The sequence below is a fragment of the Chiloscyllium plagiosum genome, unplaced genomic scaffold (genome assembly GCF_037043375.1).
Source record: "Chiloscyllium plagiosum isolate Xiang-an unplaced genomic scaffold, Cpla_swu_hap1 HiC_scaffold_42, whole genome shotgun sequence".
In the NCBI taxonomy this organism is placed as follows: Eukaryota; Metazoa; Chordata; class Chondrichthyes; order Orectolobiformes; family Hemiscylliidae; genus Chiloscyllium; species Chiloscyllium plagiosum.
Window position 1 is genome coordinate 8,424,531 of NW_028270180.1, and position 21,873 is coordinate 8,446,403.

The 21,873-nt window shown below is 44.1% G+C and overlaps 1 protein-coding gene across 4 annotated transcripts in view; it reads left to right on the forward strand.

Annotated features, from left to right (window-relative positions):
* ccdc33 (coiled-coil domain containing 33) overlaps positions 1-21,873 on the forward strand; it is a 275,655-nt gene that overhangs the window by 144,623 nt on the left and 109,159 nt on the right. For all 4 annotated transcript variants that reach the window (XM_087981982.1, XM_043680294.2, XM_087981983.1 and 1 more), the window contains one exon: positions 16,181-16,396. In XM_087981982.1, the coding sequence (XP_087838108.1) occupies positions 16,181-16,396 (216 nt within the window). The remainder of the gene's footprint in view (positions 1-16,180; positions 16,397-21,873) is intronic.

The following is a 21,873-nucleotide window of genomic DNA, read 5'->3' on the forward strand; positions in this document are numbered from 1 at the left end:
CACACAGGTTTTGATTAACAATACGTTATGTGAGCTGAGATGTCACCTATTTTCATAAAACCTGAAGTGATGATTAGATTACTTAGTGTGTAAACAGGCCTTTCGGCCCAACAAGTCCACACCGACCCTCCGAAGAGCAACCCACCCAGACCCATTCCTCTACATTTACCCCTTCACCTAACACTACAGGCAATTTAGCATGGCCAATTCACCTAACCTGCACATTTTTGGACTGTGGGAGGAAACCGGGGCACCCGGAGGAAACCCATGCAGACACAGGGAGAATGTGCAAACTCCACACAGACAGTTGCCTGAGGCGGGAGTTGAACCCGGGTCTCTGGCGCTGTGAGGCAGCAGTGCTAGCCACCGTGCCGCCCACAGTATATCGTGAATGTGACTTGAAAGAAGTTCTGGGATTTACATATTATTAATCGAAACCTGCAACCCCATTTTAAGTGATTAAAGTCTTAAGAGCAATCTAGGTTTTTTCAATACATCGCATCAGTTGTGTGACACTTTTGACCTTTTACGATAAATTCTGTGTCCTATGTATCCTGCCCTACTAGCTACCTGACGAAGGAGCAGCGCTCTCAAAACTTGTAATTCTAAATAAACCTTTTGGGCTATAACCTGGTTTTGTGTGATTTTTAGCTTTTTCCATCCCAGTCCAACACCGGCACCTCCACCACGTAGACGGGTGTGGTTCAAGAAGACAGGTTAATTGTCAATGTCTTCAGGACAGTTAAGGATGGGTGAAAAATGGATGACGCGACACTCCTTAAAACTGAATATAAAAAGAGACCTGATTTAATTAGTTACCTGACACTTGGCTTTTGTATGAACATAATGAATTGTAGTACCTTCTGAGAAGAAGGCATTCAGTTATTGGACATAGCATTGAATATAGAAGTTGTGAGGTCATGTTGCGACTGTACAGGACATTGGTTAGGCCACTTTTGGAATGTTGTGTGCAATTCTGGTTTCCTTCCTATTGGAAGGATTTGTGAAACTTGAAAGGGTTCAGAAAAGATTTGCAAGGATGTTGCCAGGGTTGTGAGGCTTGTAGAGAGAGGCTGAATAGGCTGGAGCTGTTTTCCCTGGAGCATTGGAGGCTGAGGGGTGACCTTACAAAAGGTTTATAAAATCATGAGGGGCATGGATAGGATAAATAGACAAGGTCTTTTCCCTGGGGTGGGGGAGTCCCGAACTAGAGGGCATAGGTTTAGGGTGAGAGAGGAAAAATATAAAACGGATCTAAGGGGCAATTTTTCACACAGAAGGTCGTTTGTGTATGGAATAAGCTGCCAGAGGATGTGGTGGAGGCTGGTACAATAACAGCATTTAAAAGGCATCTGGATGGGTATATGAATAGGAAAGGTTTAGGAGGGGTATGGGCTAAGAGCTAGCAAATGGGACTCAATTATGTTAGGATATCTGGTTGGCATAGATGAGTTGGACTGAAGGATCTGTTTCCATGTGATATATCTTTATGTCTCTATGACTCTAAGAACAATAGTTTGTGTCAGACAGTCCATTGAAGGAGAACCCACTTGTTGCTGTATCTCCTTGACATGAAAGTGTGGTAATGACATAGAAAGAAACTTATGCTGTTCGAGAGCGTGCAGCAGAGATTCACCAGGCTGATACCAGGGATGACAAAACTCTCCTATTAGGAGAAATTGGCCTGGATTCACTGGCATTTAAAGGATTAGAGGGGCTTCTGATTGAAACGTATGAAATTCCATCAGAACTAGCTAGATGAAATGCAGTGAGCATGTTTCCCCTGATTGGGAACTCCAAAGCCAGGAGACACCGTCTCCCCCAGATCCTGAGACTGTTTAAGGCTGATATCAGGAAATATTTCTTCACTCAAAAGATCCTGGAATTCTCTCCTTCAGAAAGCTGTGGAGGCTGAGCCACTGAATAAGTTCAAGAAAGAGACTGATACATTTTTAGATGTGAAAGGCATCAAAAGGAATATGGAGTGAAAGCAGGAAAATGGCATTGAAATGGAGGGATCAGTCACGATCATATTGAAATGGTGGAGCAGGCTTGGATGGCCTCCAATGGCTCCTAATTTCCACAAATGAATTTTCTGGGGCTAAATAGGGTTGCTTGTAATGTAAGGGGAGCACATTATGGTCATGATTCTGATGCATATTTTGATTTTGAACAGTATTTGATGAACAATGCAGGCTCTGAGATTGTATTTGACATAAAATCTCTTCCTCTCGTACCTAGTGGAGCATGAGGCTATCAGAACACGCGTGTATATCTAATTCCCTGGCTAGTATTTTTTTAACCGCCTGTAATAGGTTGTCAGTTCAGTCTATCACCAGAGACTGTAGCTTTATTATAGCCTGACTGAGTAGAAAACCCTACACGAGTGTGCAGGATGCTCACCCTGTTTCCCCACATTATGAACATAGCTTCACATTGCCATAAATTCTTGGGGTGGGAGGTGAACCTGGAGTTTCTTGGTTAAAAGATAAGACTCTTTATTATATCATAGGCTCTCCCAATGAGTTCCAGAAATTATGTGTGAGAGATTCTGCTGGAATATTCATCTGTTCAAGAAGAAGATAAAGTAAATATTTTAATAACCTTGTTAAAAAAAAGAGAGAAGAGTTTCCAATGGACATAATGCGTGCAAAGCAGCTTAAGATCAAATCATTTTAGTTTCTCATCGGAATGTCTTCTATTGAACTTCATTTCACTTCAGTGTGTCCTTGTGGTAAAATACTATGCATTGAGATGAGTTGGTATAAAGCATAATGATATGGAGATTTTATTGATATTCTGTTGGCGCCTTGGGGTTTGGTTGCTGAGGAGTCCACATTGGTGGTACTTATGAGTAATTGCCCATGGGTCATATCGAAAGACTGTGCGTGTGATACATTATTCACAAGGGTACAACTTGGTGCAGAATTAATTCATTTTATTACAGCTGCTTGCCAAAGTAAATTAACAGTTTCAGCCAAGCACTAAACTACCGGGGTATTTATTTTTGGATGATTGTTGTGGCCCTGTTTTATGGGACCGTAATTTGTTTCCTTGATGATCAGCCTCGTATTTAATTTAATGTATGCAGCGGTCACTGTTTGAGAATCTGTTATTAAATCCAAACCTCATCAAGACAGCTGTCCCTGGCTGATGTTGCACTACATCAATGCCCTATGTGCACTGGTCCACGTGAATTCTCTGACAGTGGGAGAACCCCAAAAATATCGATTCACTAGATAGCTGATGAGCTACTTATGGATTTTTTTTTTTGCATCGCACCTTGGTGCCATGGTGGCTCAGTGGTTAGTACTGCTGCTTCGGAGTGCTGGGGTCCTGGGTTCGATTTCAGCCTTGGCGACTGTGTGGAGTTTGTGCATCTCTCCTGTGTCTGCTTGGGTTTTCTCCCACAGCCCAAAGGTAGGGGTGGATTGGCAATGCTAAATTACCCATAGTGTCAGGGATGTGCAGGTTAGGGTGGATTGGCAATGCTAAATTGCTTATAGTGTGCAGGCTAGATGGGTTAGCCATGGGAAATGAAAGGTTACAGGGATGCCCTTTAGCAGGCCAGTGTGGACTCAAAGGGCTGAATGGCCTGCTTCCACACTGCTGGGATTGTATGATTGCTATCACACTATAGAAACACCATCAAAGGAAGGGTTTTGAAGGGGGGTGATTGGTTTTATGTAGGTAAAAGGAGCAGCCATTTCCTCACCTCAAGATTCATTGAAAAAAACAACGCATTGAACAATAATGTGATTGTTTTTTGTCATGCGATTGTGTTCGGTGAGATAGCTAGACACTAGTAGAGGAGCAGCTAAGCATTATGTGAAAAAGTGTTGCCAGATGTGCAAAGCATCACAGATATGAATGCTGGATCTCTGGGACAGTGAGGGATGCTGACGCAGAGTTTGGTTGAAGGAACATGTTCTGGAGAAGCCTCTTAAGCGTGTGGAAAGAGAGAGGAACAAAGTTGGATGGTACTTGGAGTATGGCTGAGTAGGGCTGAGACAGCATTGGAGAGACAGAATACAACAGGAGGCCAAAGATGGGATATGGCTGCCTTAGTTTCATGATAATGTAAAGGTGCAAGTGTTGGACTGGGGTGGGCAAAGTCAGAAGTCACATGACACCAGGTTATAGTCCAACAGATTTACTAGAAATCACATGCCTCTCAGTCAGGTGAAGTTATGAAAGTGATGAAAGAGACATTCCTGGGAACAGGTTGCAGGTGTGTGAATTTTTTCTTGCTTTCAAAAGGTTTGACCCATGATGTTCTAATGATGGGCATTAGTTAAGATGTGAATGAGGTTTGGTGGAAACAGGACTAAGTAGGAACATACAGAGGCCACATTGTGGGAAGGGAAGTTGATGACCTTGGTGAATAGGATAGAGTTTAAAACTAATTGGAAAGGTTACCTTCCTCAACGTGCCATACCTTATTCTGATTGCAGCCACACCTTGTTAACATGATCTGCTTACTATTCCCTGTCTAATTGTTTGGGTGGTGTGATAGTATTGAGGGGACAGACACAGGAATTTTGCCACACTGTCCACCCAGACCTAAATCAATTCCTACACCAGCATACAAAGCAGCTAAAAAGAACACTTGCTTCATTTGTGTACAAGATATTAAGTAAATCTCGCCTCCTACCCGACATAATTCAGATTAGTTAACTGAGGGTCTAGAGGAAACATAAGTTAGGAAGTTTTTGCAAAATGCCTTCTTTATGACAGATTGAATGAGCCTGGGAACAATCTTTCTTCTTCCTGGTAAATAATAATGGACCTTTTTGCGAGGGATATTCTTTAAGGTGTAAGAAGGGGGAACCAAAGGATGACTGATTACTGGTCGGGGTAAAGACCATCTAAAGCAAATCACACTGAGAGTCCTGAGTTAGCCTCTTCATTCCCTGGTTGTTGTATATGTTGAAGGAAAAAGATGCCGTCATTGTCGTGAGCCATCAGGGATTTCAGTAGATGGATAGCATAGGTAACTAGCTCCCAAGGGATTATCTGAATATGCAAGATCAACGCTGATATATTGGTTATGCATTGAGCTGGATGGAGGTTCAATAATGACCTTCCGGAGTGTCATCTGTCCTAGTGCATGAGGCATCATTTCAAAGCCAGTCCCCGGGGTAGATCTGAGGTGCTAATGGTTAAGAACCCTTCTGCATATATTATTTTGAGTCTTGAAATGTGAGGGGATGGAATGAGGTTAGAAAGATGCCTGATTAAGCAGAACCGCTGCTGCTAAGTCAGCTCTCCCTGGACTGAGTGGAAGTTTCATACAGGCTACCCACAGGGTTCAAAAGTTTTGATGTGAAAAAGAAAATGCCTTTTAGCTTCTTAATTTTTAAGATTCGTTTTCACCCACATTACTTTCCCCTCATTTGCACTGCACGGTTTTGCAATCCACCCTCACTGATAATTACATAGTATTTAATACTCAGAGACTGGCCATTTAACTGGTTTTTGCTGTTATTTATACTCCAAAAGCATCTCCTCCCACCTTACCTACCCTATAAACATGAGCTTCTATCCTTTTCTACCTCGCCTAAGTGTTAATTATCTCACAAGTTAATTTCTCCTGTTCCAAATTTATGTGATATGATTAATGTCCCCAGGCCACAACATTCTGGCCAGCAGAGAGAATAAGAGAATGTTTGCTACATCTTGGCAACCACCTGGTGTAATGTGGCAATGAATCACTGGCCAAAAATAAAACACAGCTGGAGAATGTCCCCTGGTTGGTGCTGGTTCTTTTAGTAAAGTGAAAATTACAATAGTCATCAACTGAACTGAGCATTTCATTCAGCAATGCCATTTGGAATAAATTCCTCGTGAAAGCTAAATTTAAAATAAATCTAAAATGCAATGAGAGTCAAGCTTCCAGCCAGAAGTGCTGAGTGGATGATCCATCTCGGGCTCCTCCAATGGTCCCCAGCATCACAGATACCAGTCTCCAGCCAATTTGATTCACTCCACGTGATATCAAAAAATGGCTGGAGGCACTGGATACTGCAAAGGCAATGGGCCCTGTTAACATTCCGGTGATAGTACTGAAGACATGTGCTCCAGAACTGGCCACTCCCCTCGCCAAGCTTTCCCAGTGCAGTTATAACACTGGCATCTGCCGACAAATGTGGAAAACTGCTCAGGTATGTCCAGTACACAAAAAGCAGGATAAATCTAACCCGGCCAGTTGCCGCCCAATCAGTTTACTCTCCATCATCAGATGGAAGGGTCATCAACAGTGCTATCAAGCAGCACCTGCTCAGCACCAACCTGCTCGGTGACACCCAGTTTGGGTCGCCAGGGTCATTCAGCTCCTGATCTCATTCCAGCCTTGGTTCAAACTTGGACAAAAGAGCTGAATTCCAGAGGTGAAATGAGAGTGACAGCCCTTGTCATCAAGGCCGCATTTGACAGAGTATCAAGGAGCCCCGGCAAAACTGGAATCAGTGGGTATCGGGGGCAAACACGCCGCCGGATAGAATCATACCAGGCACAAAGGAAGATGGTTGTAGTTGTGGAGGGTCAGTCATCTCAGCTCCAGGACATCTCTGCAGGAGTCCCTCAGGGTAGTGTCGAAGGCCCAGCAATCTTCAGCTGCTTCATGAATGACCTTCCCTCTGTCCTAAGGTCAGAAGTGGGGATGTTCACTGATGCTTGCACAGTGTTCAGCACCATTCACAAATCTTCAGATACTGAAGCAGTCTGTGCTCAAATGCAACAACATCTGGACAATATCCAGGCTTGGGCTGACAAGTGGCAAGTAACATTCACACCACACAAATTCTAGACAATGACCATCACCCATTAAAGACACTCTAACCACTGCCCCTTGATATTTAACAGTATTACCATTACTGAATCTCCCACTATCAACATCCTTGCCGTTACCAATGATCAGAAACTCAACTGGACTCACCACATAAACACAGTGGCTACAAGAGTGGGTCAGAGACAAGGGAACTGTGGTGAGTCAAGTAACTCACCTCCTGACACCCCAAAGTCTATTCACCATCTGCAAGGCACAAATCAGGATTGTGATGGAATACTCTCCACTTGCCTGGATGGGTGCAGCTCCAACAACACTCAAGAAGCTTGACACCATCCAGGACAAAGCAACCTGCTTGATTGGCACCACATCTACAAACATTCAATCCCTCCACTCCTGGCACTCAGTAGCGGCAGTGTAATATCTACAAGATACACTGCAGAAAATCCCCGAAGATCTCTAGACAGCACCTTCCAAACCCACACCCATTTCCATCTTGAAGGACAAGGGCAGCAAGTATGTGGGAACACCACCACCTGCAAGTTCACCGCCAAGCCATTCACCACCTGACTTGGAAATATACCAAAGTCAGTCGTTGGGTCAAAATCCTGGAATTCTGGAATTCCCTTCCGACCAGCATTGTGAGTCAACCCACAGCAGGTGGACTGCAGCGATTCAAGATGGCAGCTTGCTACCACCTTCTCAAGGGCAAATAGGGATGAGCTATCAATGCTGGCCAGCCAGCAACGCCCAAGTCCCACAAATGAATTTAAAAAAACTTTTCTTTTGACTGTGCATTTCCAACAATGGAGTTTCACTTGCCAAAAGGGCAATTTAAGGGCAGACTAGTCCTGTTCTTTTTTTAATTCAGGAAAACTAAAAAAAAAGCTATTGTTTATTGTGAGGGAAATTAATTCATAGGGTTCAGTTGTACAAGGCACTGGTGAGACAACGTCTGGAATACTGAGCCTGGTATTGGTGTTACTGCATTTAAGGAAGGATATAAATGCATGGAGAACAAATCAGAGAAGGGTTACCAGGTTAATGCCTGAAATGGGCAGGTCGTCTAATGAGGACAGTCTGGTCTTGAATCTCCTGGAACTTAGCAAAGCAAGAAGCAGCTTGATTGAAACATACCTGAGGGGTTGTGACATGGGGCATAGAGAGAGGATGTTGTGGTAGAATCTAGAACTATTTAAAACTATTTAAATATTTAATATTTAAAACTATTTAAAAATCAAAGGTCAGCTTTTTAAAACAGATACGAGCCTAAATATTTTCTCCAAGGGTCATGCGTCTTCAGAATTCTGAGGCCTCTTCTGGAATATTGTGTCCAGTTCTGGTTGCCCAGTTATAAGAAGGATATTATTGAGCTAGAAAGGGTTCAGAAAAGTTTTACCAGAATGTTGCTGGGTATGGAACACTTGAGTTATAAAGAAAGTCTGGATAAGCTGGGACTTTTTTCTTTGGAGTGTAGGAGGTTGAGAAGTGACCTTGTAGAAGTTTATAGGGTCATGAGGGGTTTAGACAGCATTAATGGCAGGTGTCTTTTCCCTAGGATGGGGGATTTCAAGACAAAGGGCCACATTTTGAAGGTGAGAGGAGAGAGGTTTAAAAAAGACAAGAGGGGCAAATGTTTTATGCAGGGAGTGGTTCGTGTGTAGAATGAACTTCCAGAGGAAGTGGTGGATGCGGGTGCAATTGCAATGTTGAAAAGGCATTTAGCTAAGTACATGAATAGGAAAGGTTTGGAGGGATATGGGCCAGGAGCAGGCAGGCAGGATTAGTTTAGTTTGGGATAATAGTCTGCATGGACTAGTTGGACTGAAGGGTCTGTTTCCATGCTGTATGACTCTATGACCCTATAACAGGTGATGGAAGAAGAGTCTTTCTATATTTTTAAGGCAGAGATGGACAGATACTTGGTAAACAATTGGGTGAAAGGTTATCAGGACAGTGGACTTGAAATTACAATCAGATCTGCAATGGTCTTACTGAATGGTGGGGCAGATCCAAAGGGCTGCATGGGCTATTCTTGTACCTTGTTTGTGTCTTGCAATAACAGCTGGAAAATGCTGGGTAGATCTCAGTGCTTTTGGTGAGGAACTCTTTCTACTGAGAACCTATTGGGTGGATGTAACACATCCTAACACTTTAAAGAAGAGCAAACGAATTAATCCAACATGTCCTGGCTCAATATAATCCCTCAAGTAGTGATGCTAAAAGAGGCAGATTACATGATCATTATTACATTGCTGTTAGTGGGAGCCTGATGTGCATCACTCAGTTGCTTGTTTCTTTGTATTATTCCAGGGACAGCATTTCCAAAAGATTTCATTTGCTTTAAAACACTTGAGGTTGAATTAAGGTCATGAAAGACACTATGCGAATGAAAATATCTATGGGATGACATGGTGGCTCAATGGTTAGCACTGCTGCCTCACAGCACGAGGGACCTGGGTTTGATTCCAGCCTTGGGTGACTGTCTGTGTGGAGTTAGCACATTCTTCCATGTCAGCATGGGTTTCCTCCGGGTGCTCCGGTCTCCACAGTCCAAAGATTTGCCGGTTAGGTGGATTGGCCATGCTAAATTGCCCATAGAAGGGAAATGTAAGATTATGGGCTGGGTCTGGGTGGGATGCTCTTCAGAGGGTCAGTGTGGGCTGCAATGCTTTCTTTTACACTGTAGGGACAGTATGATTCATAAGTAGAAATATCATTTATTGAAAGATGGCAGATCGGGAAGTTCAACAGTAAATTGATGGTATTTAATGGACTAGTTTTCACACAAAAGATGTTGGTTCGCATCGAAGAGTGGTTTCTGCTGTTGCACCATTTTAGTACACAGTCTGTAGTCAAAACGGTCTCAACTCCCTCACTTTTCTTTCTCTGTCCCTTTTCAAACCCTCCATCTTCGACCGAGTTGTCTCGCTACGCGTGAGAAATATGCCTCTGTTTCGATGTTTTAACGTTGCAACTTAGCGTATGATGGCATTCATTACAGCACGCCTGGTTTTACGACTAATGAGTTAGATACGTCGAGGCACAGGGAAAATTAATGTCTTTGTTGATCGGAATTTGCCTGTCACTCCCTAGCCCATTCCCAAAGGATCTGTCCTGGACAAAAGCTAATTGAATAAAAGCGGGAGAGCGGGGCTGTTGTTCAGAGAGTTGAGAGATGGCTGAGAAAGCAGCTGAACATGGTTCAGCACCCTGGACAGCAGCTGCATTCGTCTCACGTCTAACCGCAAGAAAGCTGATAAACTGTTGCATTTTACATGATCTGAAGCTAATGCACGGGCGAGGCTGCAGTTCCATCTGACAGCGCCCGGGTCTAACTCTCTGATGTTGGATAGGAATTGCTGCATTTCTTTTGTTATTGTGTATGTAAAAAAAAAATGCTTGAATTGCCCTAAAGACGTGCACGATAACTTCCGACTGGTTTTAACAAAGCAGAAAGGTAAAAGTAGCAAAGAGCAGCAGTTTAAAGCAGGCTGGAGAGAGGTGGCCTGAGAAAATAGGGCGAATGATTCTAAGGTTTTCCTCATTTCCTATTCCCGAGCTTGGAATGTTAAAGGAGGAATTCAGCATTTTGAAGCAAATTGCTGTCAAAGTTCACTCGTTCAGTGATCGCAACACTCCCTCAGCACCTCACTCACAATACAGCACTCCCTCAGCACATCACTCTCAATACAGCACTCCCTCAGCACCTCACTCTCAATACAGCACTCCCTCAGCACTCCCTCAGCACCTCACTCTTAATAGAACACTCCCTCAGTACCTCACTCTCAATACAGCACTCCCTCAGCACTCCCTCAGCACCTCACTCTTAATAGAACACTCCCTCAGTACCTCACTCTCAATACAGCACTCCCTCAGCACTCCCTCAGCACCTCACTCTTAATAGAACACTCCCTCAGTACCTCACTCTCAATACAGCACTCCCTCAGCAACTCACTCTCAATACAGCACTCCCTCAGCAACTCACTCTCAATACAGCACTCCCTCAGCACCTCACTCACAATACAGCACTCTCCCAGCACCTCACTCTCAATACAGCACTCCCTCAGCACCTCACTCACAATACAGCACTCCCTCAGCACCTCACTCTCAATACAGCACTCCCTCAGCACCACACTCTCAATACAGCACTCCCTCAGCACCTCACTCACAATAGAACACTCCCTCAGCACCTCACTCTCAATAGAACACTCCCTCAGTACTCCCTCAGCACCTTACTCTCAATACAGCACTCCCTCAGCACTCCCTCAGCACCTCACTCCCAATAGAACACTCCCTCAGCACCTCACTCTCAATAGAACACTCCCTCAGTACTCCCTCAGCACCTTACTCTCAATACAGCACTCCCTCAGCACTCCCTCAGCACCTCACTCTCAATAGAACACTCCCTCAGCACCTCACTCTCAATAGAACACTCCCTCAGTACTCCCTCAGCACCTTACTCTCAATACAGCACTCCCTCAGCACCTCACCCTCAATAGAACACTCCCTCAACACATCACTCTCAATAGAACACTCCCTCAGCACCTTACTCTCAATACAGCACTCCCTCAGCACTCCCTCAGCACCTCACTCTCAAAAGAACACTCCCTCAGCACCTTACTCTCAATACAGCACTCCCTCAGCACTCCCTCAGCATCTCACTCTCAATAGAACACTCCCTCAACACCTCACTCTCAATGCAGCACTCCATCAGCACCTCACTCACAATAGAACACTCCCTCAGCACCTCACTCACAATACAGCACTCCCTCAGCACTCTCAATAGAACACTCCCTCAATACCTCACTCTCAGTAGAACACTCCCTCAGCACTCCCTCAGCACGTCACTCACATTACAGCACTCCCTCAGCACCTCATTCACAATACAGCACTCCCACAGCACTCCCTCAGTACCTCACTCACAATACAGCAGTTCCTCAGCACTCCCTCAGCACCTCACTCACATTACCGCACTTCCTTAGTACCTCACTCACAATACAGCAGTCCCTCAGCACCTCACTCACATTACAGTACTTCCTTAGTACCTCACTCATAATACAGCAGTCCTTCAGCATCTCATTGACAATATAGCACTCACTCAGCACCTCACGCACAATACAGAACTCCATCAGCATCTCACTCACTTTACAGCCCTCCCACAGCACTCCCTCAGCACTTCACTCTCAATACAACCCTCCCTCAGTGCTATACTACCTCAGCACAGCATTCTTAATTCATCACTGCCTCGTGATTGCAACTTGAATACAGCACTCTCTCAGTACCCAAAGTACTCCCAGTCTCTCAGTACAGGTCGTTTTGCTATAACATGTGTTTCATTGTCTTGCATTTTATTACAACTGTCTCTCGGAACTAGCCTCCCATTACTACATGCTCTAAGTACCACACTCTTGGTACACATTGTGCAATACCAATAGACTGATCTCAATTCAGCGTCATTAGTATGGCAGTCTGTCTGTGCTTCAATAATCGGTACAGCATCCTCCATATATCCATTCTAAGATATGCACTGTCAATGCTGCATGCACTCATAATAGCATCCTCAATACAGTATTCCATCAGTACTGCATCCTCCCTACTGCACTCTAACGTAGCATCCTCACAGTGTTTCACAGTCTATACTGTACTGGCGTCTCGAGCAATTGGGGTATTTCCTGAGAGTTTTCACCTGCTGTACAGCACCTGCTTTCACACACCAGCTGCTTGCATTACAGAGGTTCAGAGGGGAGATATATACCAGGGAAATTCATTACCCTCCCCCTCCATCTCCCAGGAGAGGAGCTTGAATCTAAAACCTTCTGGAGTGAGAATCATATCTGAACCAATCTGTCAATTCTTGCAGCAGAAGTCACAGCGATGGTAACTGATCACTTAAAAAAAATACATGTCTGTGGATACCATTAACATGGTCACTTGGTGAGCATCTTGTTGTGAAAGCCTAAATGGGATACTGTCTAATGTTACAGCCTTTGAGATCAACTTGCCTTTTAAATACCTGATAGGTAGATTCAACACTGATCAAAAGCAATTTTTTCTATTTAATTCTGGTCATGTTGCCTGATTTAAAAATGTTTGCTTGAACAGGACAGTAAATGTTGATAATGCCACTGAAATTCCAGGTCACTGATCTAGTCAGTGCTGAGAAACTTAATTAATTCAGAGCAAGACCATTGACTCATCCTTGTGTCTGTGAATATGTCTTTAAGTTATTTACTTCAGGCTGAGTAACAGCTTTAAGCTGATGTCATCAGCACTCGCTAGCAAAACAGGCGACAAATGTCTGTATCCATCATCCTCAATTCTTAAGAAATTGCACATTTCTGAAAATATCACACAGGAAAAAGGACAATAGCATGTGTTACTGGACAAGTAACCTAGAGGCCTGCACACATGCTTTCGTGACATGAGTTCAAATCCCACCACAGCTTATAGAATCATTGAGGTTTACAACATGGAAAAAGGTTTTCCCCAGCTTGCCCATTCTGCCCAGTTTTTATAGAATCCTAACAGTGTGGAAACAGGCCATTTGGCCCAACAAGTCTATGCCAACCTTCTGAAGATCATTCCACCCAGGCCCAGCCCCCTACATTTCCCGTGGCTAATGCACCAGACCTACACATTCCTGGCTCCAAGGGGAATTTCCCATGGCCAGTCCACCTAAGCTGCACATCTTTGGACTGTGGGAGGTAACCAGAGCATCCAACAGAAACCTATGCAGACGCAGGAAAGAACATGCAATCTGCCCACAGACAGTCACCTGAGGGTGCAATCGAACCCAGGGCCCTGGCACTGTGAAGTAGCAAAGCTAACCACTGAGTCACTGTGCTGCCACAATTAAATTTAGCCACAATTAAATTTAGCCCCATTTGCCTGTGTTTGATCCATATCCCTCCATTCCCTCCATGCATATCCCATCCACATACCTGTCCAAATGTTTCTTAAGTGATGAAATTGTATTTACCTCCACCACTATCCTTGGAAGTCCAGGCACTTATACCTTCTGTGTGAAGAAATTGCCCCTCTGGGCCTTATTTGTATCTTTCATCGCTCACTTTAAACATTGCTCCTTGTCCATGGACATCCAGGTGTGAACATAACTAACAAAGGGAGGTAAACATTCAGGTATAATACCACTTTTCACAGGCCACTGACTAGATCTTCTCTTCAGTGCCCAGCAGCAATCAGTCCCCCTTTATTTGTGCTCAAGATACTTTCTCAAACAATGCCCTCTGTTTGCTGATGCTTTTTCTTAGCAGGACATTTTATCATTATGTTAACAATTAATTCAGTGGGTGGCATGGTTGGCTCATGGTGCCAGGGACCTGGGTTCAATTCCACCCTCGGGCAACTGCCTGTGTGGAGTTTGTACATTCTCCCTGTGTCTGTGTGGGTTTCCTCCCACAGATGTGCAGGTTAGGTGGACTGGCTGTGGGGAATGCAGGGTTACAGGAATAGGGTGTGGGCTGGGTAGTGTGTCTGAGTGAGATACTGTTTGGAGGGTCAAAGTGGACTTGATGGTCTGGATGGCCTGCTTCCACACTGAAGGGATTCTATGAATTATGTTACAAATTTTGGTCACTGACTGTGAAGACCTCATGAATGCCTGAGGTGCTATACAAATGCAAGTCCTGTTCTCATCGTGAATCATTTAATGAGAATATGTTGTAGGAAGGGTTTTTAGACACATTTACAGAGGAGTCCTGTTTCAAAACGCTTTTCCTCAGCCATCCCTTTCGAATGCTAGGCCCTCGCACAGTATACTTGAAGCAATTTGATTAGGGATTGTCTAGAGGAATGAAACTATGTCTGGCAGGAAATGAGGGGAGTAAATTTCATTAACATGCCGAGTAAGTTAGTCTGTGTCTTCGTTCGAAAGGGCATGAAGAAGGAGTGTTACTTGAGTCGCAGAAATCAATCATTTCCCACAAACCTCTTTTTGAGCAATGATGCAGGTTCAAAAAGCAGATCCTTTCAGACCTTGTATTTGGATTGCTTGTCCTGTCATTGCGTTCAGTAAGTGGATCTGTTGTAGGTAGATGCAAAGGTTGGTGGGGGGTAGGAAAGTAAATTGCTTCTGTTCTTTCTAAGATGTGTAGAGACACTGCCCAGGTTGAAATACTTGGAATTAGTAATTAAAGTGGCACCTATTACCTGCAGACAATCCACTCTCCCTGGCTTACAGTGAGTGGAGGGGAAATTTAAACTGTTATCACTTGATTAGAAAACAAACTGCAGTTAGATAAGCCAGGAGATTGCTGCAAACTGTATTGAGACTGAAATCTCATTAGTCTCTCAGTCATGAGAGAAAGCTCTTGAAGATTGACTTTGTGCGCTAAACGGCTGCTTGGAGAATAATGTGCGGGATCTTGCTGTGCGTAAATTGCCATTTTTGCTTACGTCACAACTGTGCCTGTGCTTCACGCTAACCCACTCTACATTAGGTATTTAAAACAGCAATAGGAAAACTCAATTTTTGACTTGGACAAGAAATCTCAAGCTTAGCTTGATGGTGAAGCCAGCTCTTCAAGTATTCTTTGACATGTCCATGGGAAATATATCAGAGTTTTTATCTACAATACCCCCTCTGGTGCCAGGGCCCCAACAGAGGAAGTACTCTGTAACCAAACCTGAGTCAGCAGGAAGGAAGAGCAGGGGTAAATTTGTTACCTGTTATTGGCAATTATGACCAATTTTGCATTTACATAGTGGCTTTCATTATCTCAGGACTGGGCAAAGAACTAATACATTAACTGTGACACACAGCCACTGTTGTACGATTCTAGCCAATTTGGTCACAACAGGATTCTGCATTGAGATAGATGCTCAGGAGACATGATTGTTTGTGGGGGTTCGGTGAACAGGGCAGGGTAAGTGATAGCCAGGATATGAGGGAGAGCTCTCTTGCTGATCTCTTAAGTCATGCTTTGGGACCTTTTAATGTCCCCCCTGAGAGAGCAGATAGGGTCGTGGTTTAAATATCTCATTTTACAGATGGTGGCACCAACAGTGCAGCCCTGCACTGGGACATGGGACTTGGACTTTGTGGTCATGCCTCTGGAAGGGGATTTGTCTCCTTGATGTTTAGAGGCAAGAATGTATCCCATTACATCAAAATACCTCACGATCATCAGTCAAAATAACTCCCTGAAGTTAAAAATCACACAACACCAGGTTATAGTCCAACAGGTTTAATTGGAAGCACTAGCTTTCGGGGCACTGCTCCGAAAGCTAGTGCTTCCAATTAAACCTGTTGGACTATAACCTGGTGTTGTGTGATTTTTAACTTTGTACACCCCAGTCCAACACCAGCATCTTCAAATCATGACTCCCTGAATGCATTCAGAACCCCTTTTTTTAATATATATATTTCAGAGGCCGGATTCAGTTCTTACTGCCACGGATGCCCATCATTTGCCGAGTCTGGATGTAAAATCATGGGCCAGTCTCCAACAACAAGCCACTAATGCGGCATTTCCTGCAGTCAACCTGGAAACATTTTCCGGACCACACCGAGCAAACATGGAAAAGTGGACCTTATTACCAACCCAGGAGGGAACTGCAGCATTACCAGCAACACATTGCGAGAAGGTACGTCAGAAATAGTTAAATTGTTTCAACACAGATGAGAATTTGAGTGAGTGACGTCACCCTCTCAGAGAGTGTAACAGGTAAAAGAATATATAACAACAAATTTACAACAGTTAGCTCAGCTTGGAACCTGACTCACTTACCCTTGCTAGAAGTGACATGCAAAGGGACCTGTACTCTGCAAACAAAAGAAATATGTCAATTCTTTGAGCCTTTTTTTGGAGCGTGGGGAGCCTCATTGCTTTCAATATGGCACTGCCTCAACTGACCAGAGTTGACTTGCCAACTAAATAAATTCTTTACTCTTGTCGTATAAATTATTGTAATTACTTGAAATTTGGCATTCTCGCATTTTTTCCTGTTGAGTGCAAGATGAAAAACTTCAGCGACATCTGATCTACCTCCTTACTTGAAAAGGGGTATTATATTTGCCATTTTTCAGTTTGTTGGAACCGTTCAAGAATCTAAGGAATCTAGTGAATCCACCGCCCCTGTTCATAGAATCCCAACACTATGGAAGCAGACCATTTGGCCCATCAAGTCCACACTGACCTTTCAAAGAGTATCCCACCCAGACCCATTCCCCTCACCCGGCATTTCCCATGGCTAACCCACCTAACCTACACATCCCTGGACACTATGGTCAGCTTTGCACAGCCAATCCACCTAACCTACCCATCTTTGGACTGTGGGAGGAAACCGGAGCAATCAGAGGAAATCCACACAGAGACAGCTGAGAATGTGCAAACTCCACGCAGACAGTCACCTGAGGGTAGAATCGAATCCAGGTCCCTGGAGCTGTGAGGCTGCAGTGCTAACCACTGACCTACTGTGCCACCTTTTTGCTGATTCTTGCACCTCATTAGTTTCCCATAAACCTGCTCTGTATACACACACGCACACACACACACTTAAATTAGAACCATAGAACTCCTACAAGTGTGAAACAGGCCCTTCAGCCCAACAAGTCCACACCGACCCTCCAAAGACTAATTCAACCGGACCCATTCCTATTATCCTATATTTACCCCTGACCAATGCATCTAACCTACACATCCCTGAACACTATGGGCAATTTAGCATGGCCAATCCACCTAACCTGCCCATCTTTGGACTGTGGGAGAAAGCCGGAGCACCCAGAGGAAACCCACGCAGAAAGAATGTGCAAACTCCACACAGACAGTCACCCGAGGCTGGATTCGAACCCGGATCTCTGGCGCTCACCACTGAGCCACTATGCCACCCTAAAAATTGATTCAGAAACCACAACACTGAGATGGCCAGGAATTGTACTCAGGTGAACTGCCTGGAAAGCAGCTATGCTCACCACTATACCACCATCACCTTGCTAGCATACATATATGTATTCATCTATATGCATAAATGTGTGTATGCATATTGATATATATATAGATATTGTTTATAGAGGTGTAGACGCATATATGCGTGTAAACGCTTATAAATATGTGTGCATGTATGTGTGTGCGTATATTTATATATATATATATATATATATATATATAAGTCTATGCAGTCAACTGCACCCTCTGTGGGAGAATCTCAGTTCTGGGTAGGCCTGATGAGCAAGATCTTCCTAAAATCTTCATCCAAGAAGAAATACCGAGAGACACAGAGAGGTAGACATTGTCTACATGGAAGTCTGAAAAGGCGTTTGACAAGGTCCTGCATGGTAGACTGGTTAGTAAGGTTAGATTACACGGGATCCAGGGGAAGCTAGCCAAATGGATACAAAATTAGCTTGAAGGTTGGAGACAGAGGGTGGTGATAGAAGGTGGTTGCTTTTCAGACTGGAGGCCTTTGACCAGCAGTGTTCCACAATGATTGGTGCTGCGTCCAATGCTTTTCATCCATTATATAAATGATTTGGATGTGAATATAGGTGGTATGGCTAGTAAGTTTACAGATGACACTAAAACAGGTGTTGTAGTGGACAGCAAAGAAGATTATTTCAGAGTACAAAGGGACCTTGATCAGATGGGCCCATGGGCCGAGGAGTGGCAGATGGAGTTTAATTTAGATAAGTGTGAGGTGCTGCATTTTGCTAAAGCAAACCAGGGCAGGGACTTATACCGTTAATGGTAAGGTCCTGGGGAGTGTTGCTGAACAAAGAGACCTAGGGGTGCAGGTGCATAGTTCCTAGGATCAGTATAATGAAGAAAGTGTTTGGGATGCTTGCCTTCCTTGCTCAGAATATTGAGTATAGGAGTTAGGAGGTCATGTTGCAGCTGTACAGGATATTGTTAGGCCACCTTTGGAATATTGCGTATAATTCTGGTCACCCTTCTATAAGAAAGATGATGTTAAACTTGTGAGGGTACAGAAAAGATTTATAAGAATGTTGCTGGGACTGGAGGGTTTGAGTTATAGTGAGAGGCTGAATAAGCTGGGACTGTTTTCCCTGGAGAAGTGGAGGCTGAGGGGTGACCTTAGTGAGGTTTATAAAATCACAAGGGGAATGTATAGGGTGAATAGCCCGGGTCATTCTCCTACAGTGGGGGAAACCAAAACTAGAAGGCAAGAGATTTAATGTGAGAGGGGAAAGATTTAAAAAGGACCTGAGGAGTAACCTTTTCACGCAGAGGACGATGCGTGTATGGAATGAGCTGCCAGAGGAAGTGGTGGAGGCTGGTACAATTACAACATTTAAAGGGCATCTGGATAGGTATATGAATAGGAAGGATTTAGAGGGATATGGGCCAAATGCTGGCAAAGGGGACTAGGTGAGATTGGGATGGCTGGTCGGCATGAATGAGTCGGACCGAGGGGTCTGTTTCCCTGCTGAATGGCTCTATGTCTCTATAACTAGATATATGTGTATAGTTATGTAAACATTAACGCAGATATACACGTGTGTATATAATTGTGGAGGCTATTGAAGTTTATATGGTTACACTTTAGGAACTTCCTTTGACCCAGCAAGTTAGTACAGTACAGCACAAGCTTCCATCCTACAGCTCAGGTCACACTCTTTATTGAGCTGCAGGGAATTTACAGCATAGACGCAGACCATTCCACTCGTCTGCTCCATGCATTAAAGCACTGAAGCACCACATCAGCCTCCTGTTACCCCTACCCTGTCCAGTCACACTCTGAGAGTGATTTTAGCTCAAGCTGCCAGGCGGAGGCTGGGTGGAAATGCAGGAGCTATGACATCCCGCATTACTCCTGATTCAGTCATGGGTTTGGTTATAATTTTCTTTTCCTTTATGTTCTCCGCATCTGATGAGGAAGCTGTACTCACTGTCGGAGTATTGCTTCCCACTGTCAGGATGTCATATTCCTGCTCCTGAATTACTTACTGAGCAGTCATGTTTTATTGCTGTTATCAAGAAGTTTTGTTTTGAAAGAAAACTGCATTGGACTTGCATTTATATAACGCCTTTCATGATGTCCCAAAGGCATTTTCCAGACAATGAAGTATCTTAGAAGTGCAGTCACTGTTGTAAAGTGGGAAATGTGGCAGGCAGTTCCCGCAGCAAGATCCCACAGACCGAGATGTGATAATGACCCAGGTAATGTCTCAGTCTGTGGTGTTGATTGCAGGCTAAATATTGGCCAGGATGCTGAGGCCGTGTTCTTCAAGATGGTGCCATCGGATCTGTTAATCCACCAGAGCAAGCAGACAGGACCTTATTTAACATTCGACTTGAAAGCAAATACCTCTGACCGTGCCTCATGTGGTGCAATGGTAGCGTACTGACCTCTGGGCCAGAGGGCCTGGGTTCAAGTCCTACCCAATTTCAGAGGTGCAGTGCAGCATTTCTGAACAGTTTGATAAAAAGTATCTGCGCGGGTAAACTGCTGCATTAAAGTAATAACAGATGGACAAAGGACACTCAAGTGTATTGTCGGTTTATGTTGGCACTGTAACCTCTCCACTGCAGTTTATTCATTTGCACCTTGAGCTTCGAGACATCTGTCACTGGCAAGTGAACTGTCCATGTGGTGTGCCACCTTGTGGTAATTTATATTAATTACAGTTTTGTGGAAATAAATGAGCAAGGGATAGAATTAGATTGTGGGACTTCATAGAATCCCTACAGTGGGAAGGCCCATCTATACCAATCCTCCCCATCTCTGTGACCCTGCATTTCCCATGGCTATTCCACCTAGACTGCATACTACAGTATGGCCAATCTATCTAACCTGCACACCTTTTGACTAATGGGAGGAAACTAGAGCACCTGCGTAGACACAGGGAGAATGTGCAAACTCCACACAGATAGTTGCCCAAGGGTGGAATCAAACCCAGGTCCCTGGCGCTGTGAGGCAGCAGTGCTAACCTCTGAGCCAACTTGCCACCTTTGGATATGAGTTCCTGTTCCATGGCTCCAATCTACTCTGAATATGTAAACATTTTCTCTCCATAAGTAGCTAGTGCCTCTTACTCTTTTTCCAGTTTGTCCTCCATCATTGGTTGTGATGAGGTGCACTCACATGAAAACCCATTTTGAAGTTTGCAGAGTGACAGAAACAGAGATTGCGAGTTTGGACTTGTGCTGGTCCACCACTTGGTCTTGACTTGTGCTGTCTGCCTTCCTGAGAGCGGGCCCTCTTGCAAGCCAAGAATTGAGATGTCTGAGAAAACAGGATTCTCATTGAAGAGATTTGTTAGTGGCTTCTGTTTGACATCTTATCTGTTAAGTTCAGACTCTGCTGTTCCATCTCAATCCTCCCACTGTGCATCTCATAACATCAGGCTCAGATCTTTCCAAGATTCTCTCCTCCCTATCTCTCCTACATCTCCATGAGGTTCCAAAATCTCTGTGTTAGTCTAATTCCAACCTCTTGCACATTCCTAATTTCCATCACATCACCACTAATGGCCAAGCCTTCGACTGCCAAGATCCTAAGCTCAGGAATTCTCTCCCTCGGTCCCTCGATTTCACTATCCACTCTTTCCTCCTTTAAGATGCTCCTTAAAACTTGGCTTTTTTTTTGTCAGAACTGTCCTTAATATCTCCTTTTTTATTTCGGTGTCAAATTTCGGTCAATAATACTCTGAAACCTTGCGGTGTGACACTACATTTAAAGGTGCCATGTAAATGCAAGTTGTCACTTCTTGTGAAATTCTTTGCAATGAGAGGACTGCTACTTGTGAATTAGTTCTGGTGGGTAGACGGTACGACCCACACTGAGGCAGACACCCAGGAAAGCTGAGCACGTAACGATCAATGCCAGCCTGATTTTCAAATTCTTTTTGTTGCTAAGAGACTGTGAGAGGTTCCTTTTTATTTTTATCTTTTTGTTTTATTGACATGGCTGCCTGTAGGCAATAGTTACAGTTATTAAGATTTTTTTTTCCTTTCTCTTACCAACTCTTGATCTTTTGTCATTTGAGTTACAATGCAAAAAAAAAACAAGGGGGATAAAACAGCCTCAGGTGCATCACGCCCCTTGTGCTCTACTGCAGAACACATCAGTGAATGAAAGCAAAATAATTGAAAGGTGCCTGA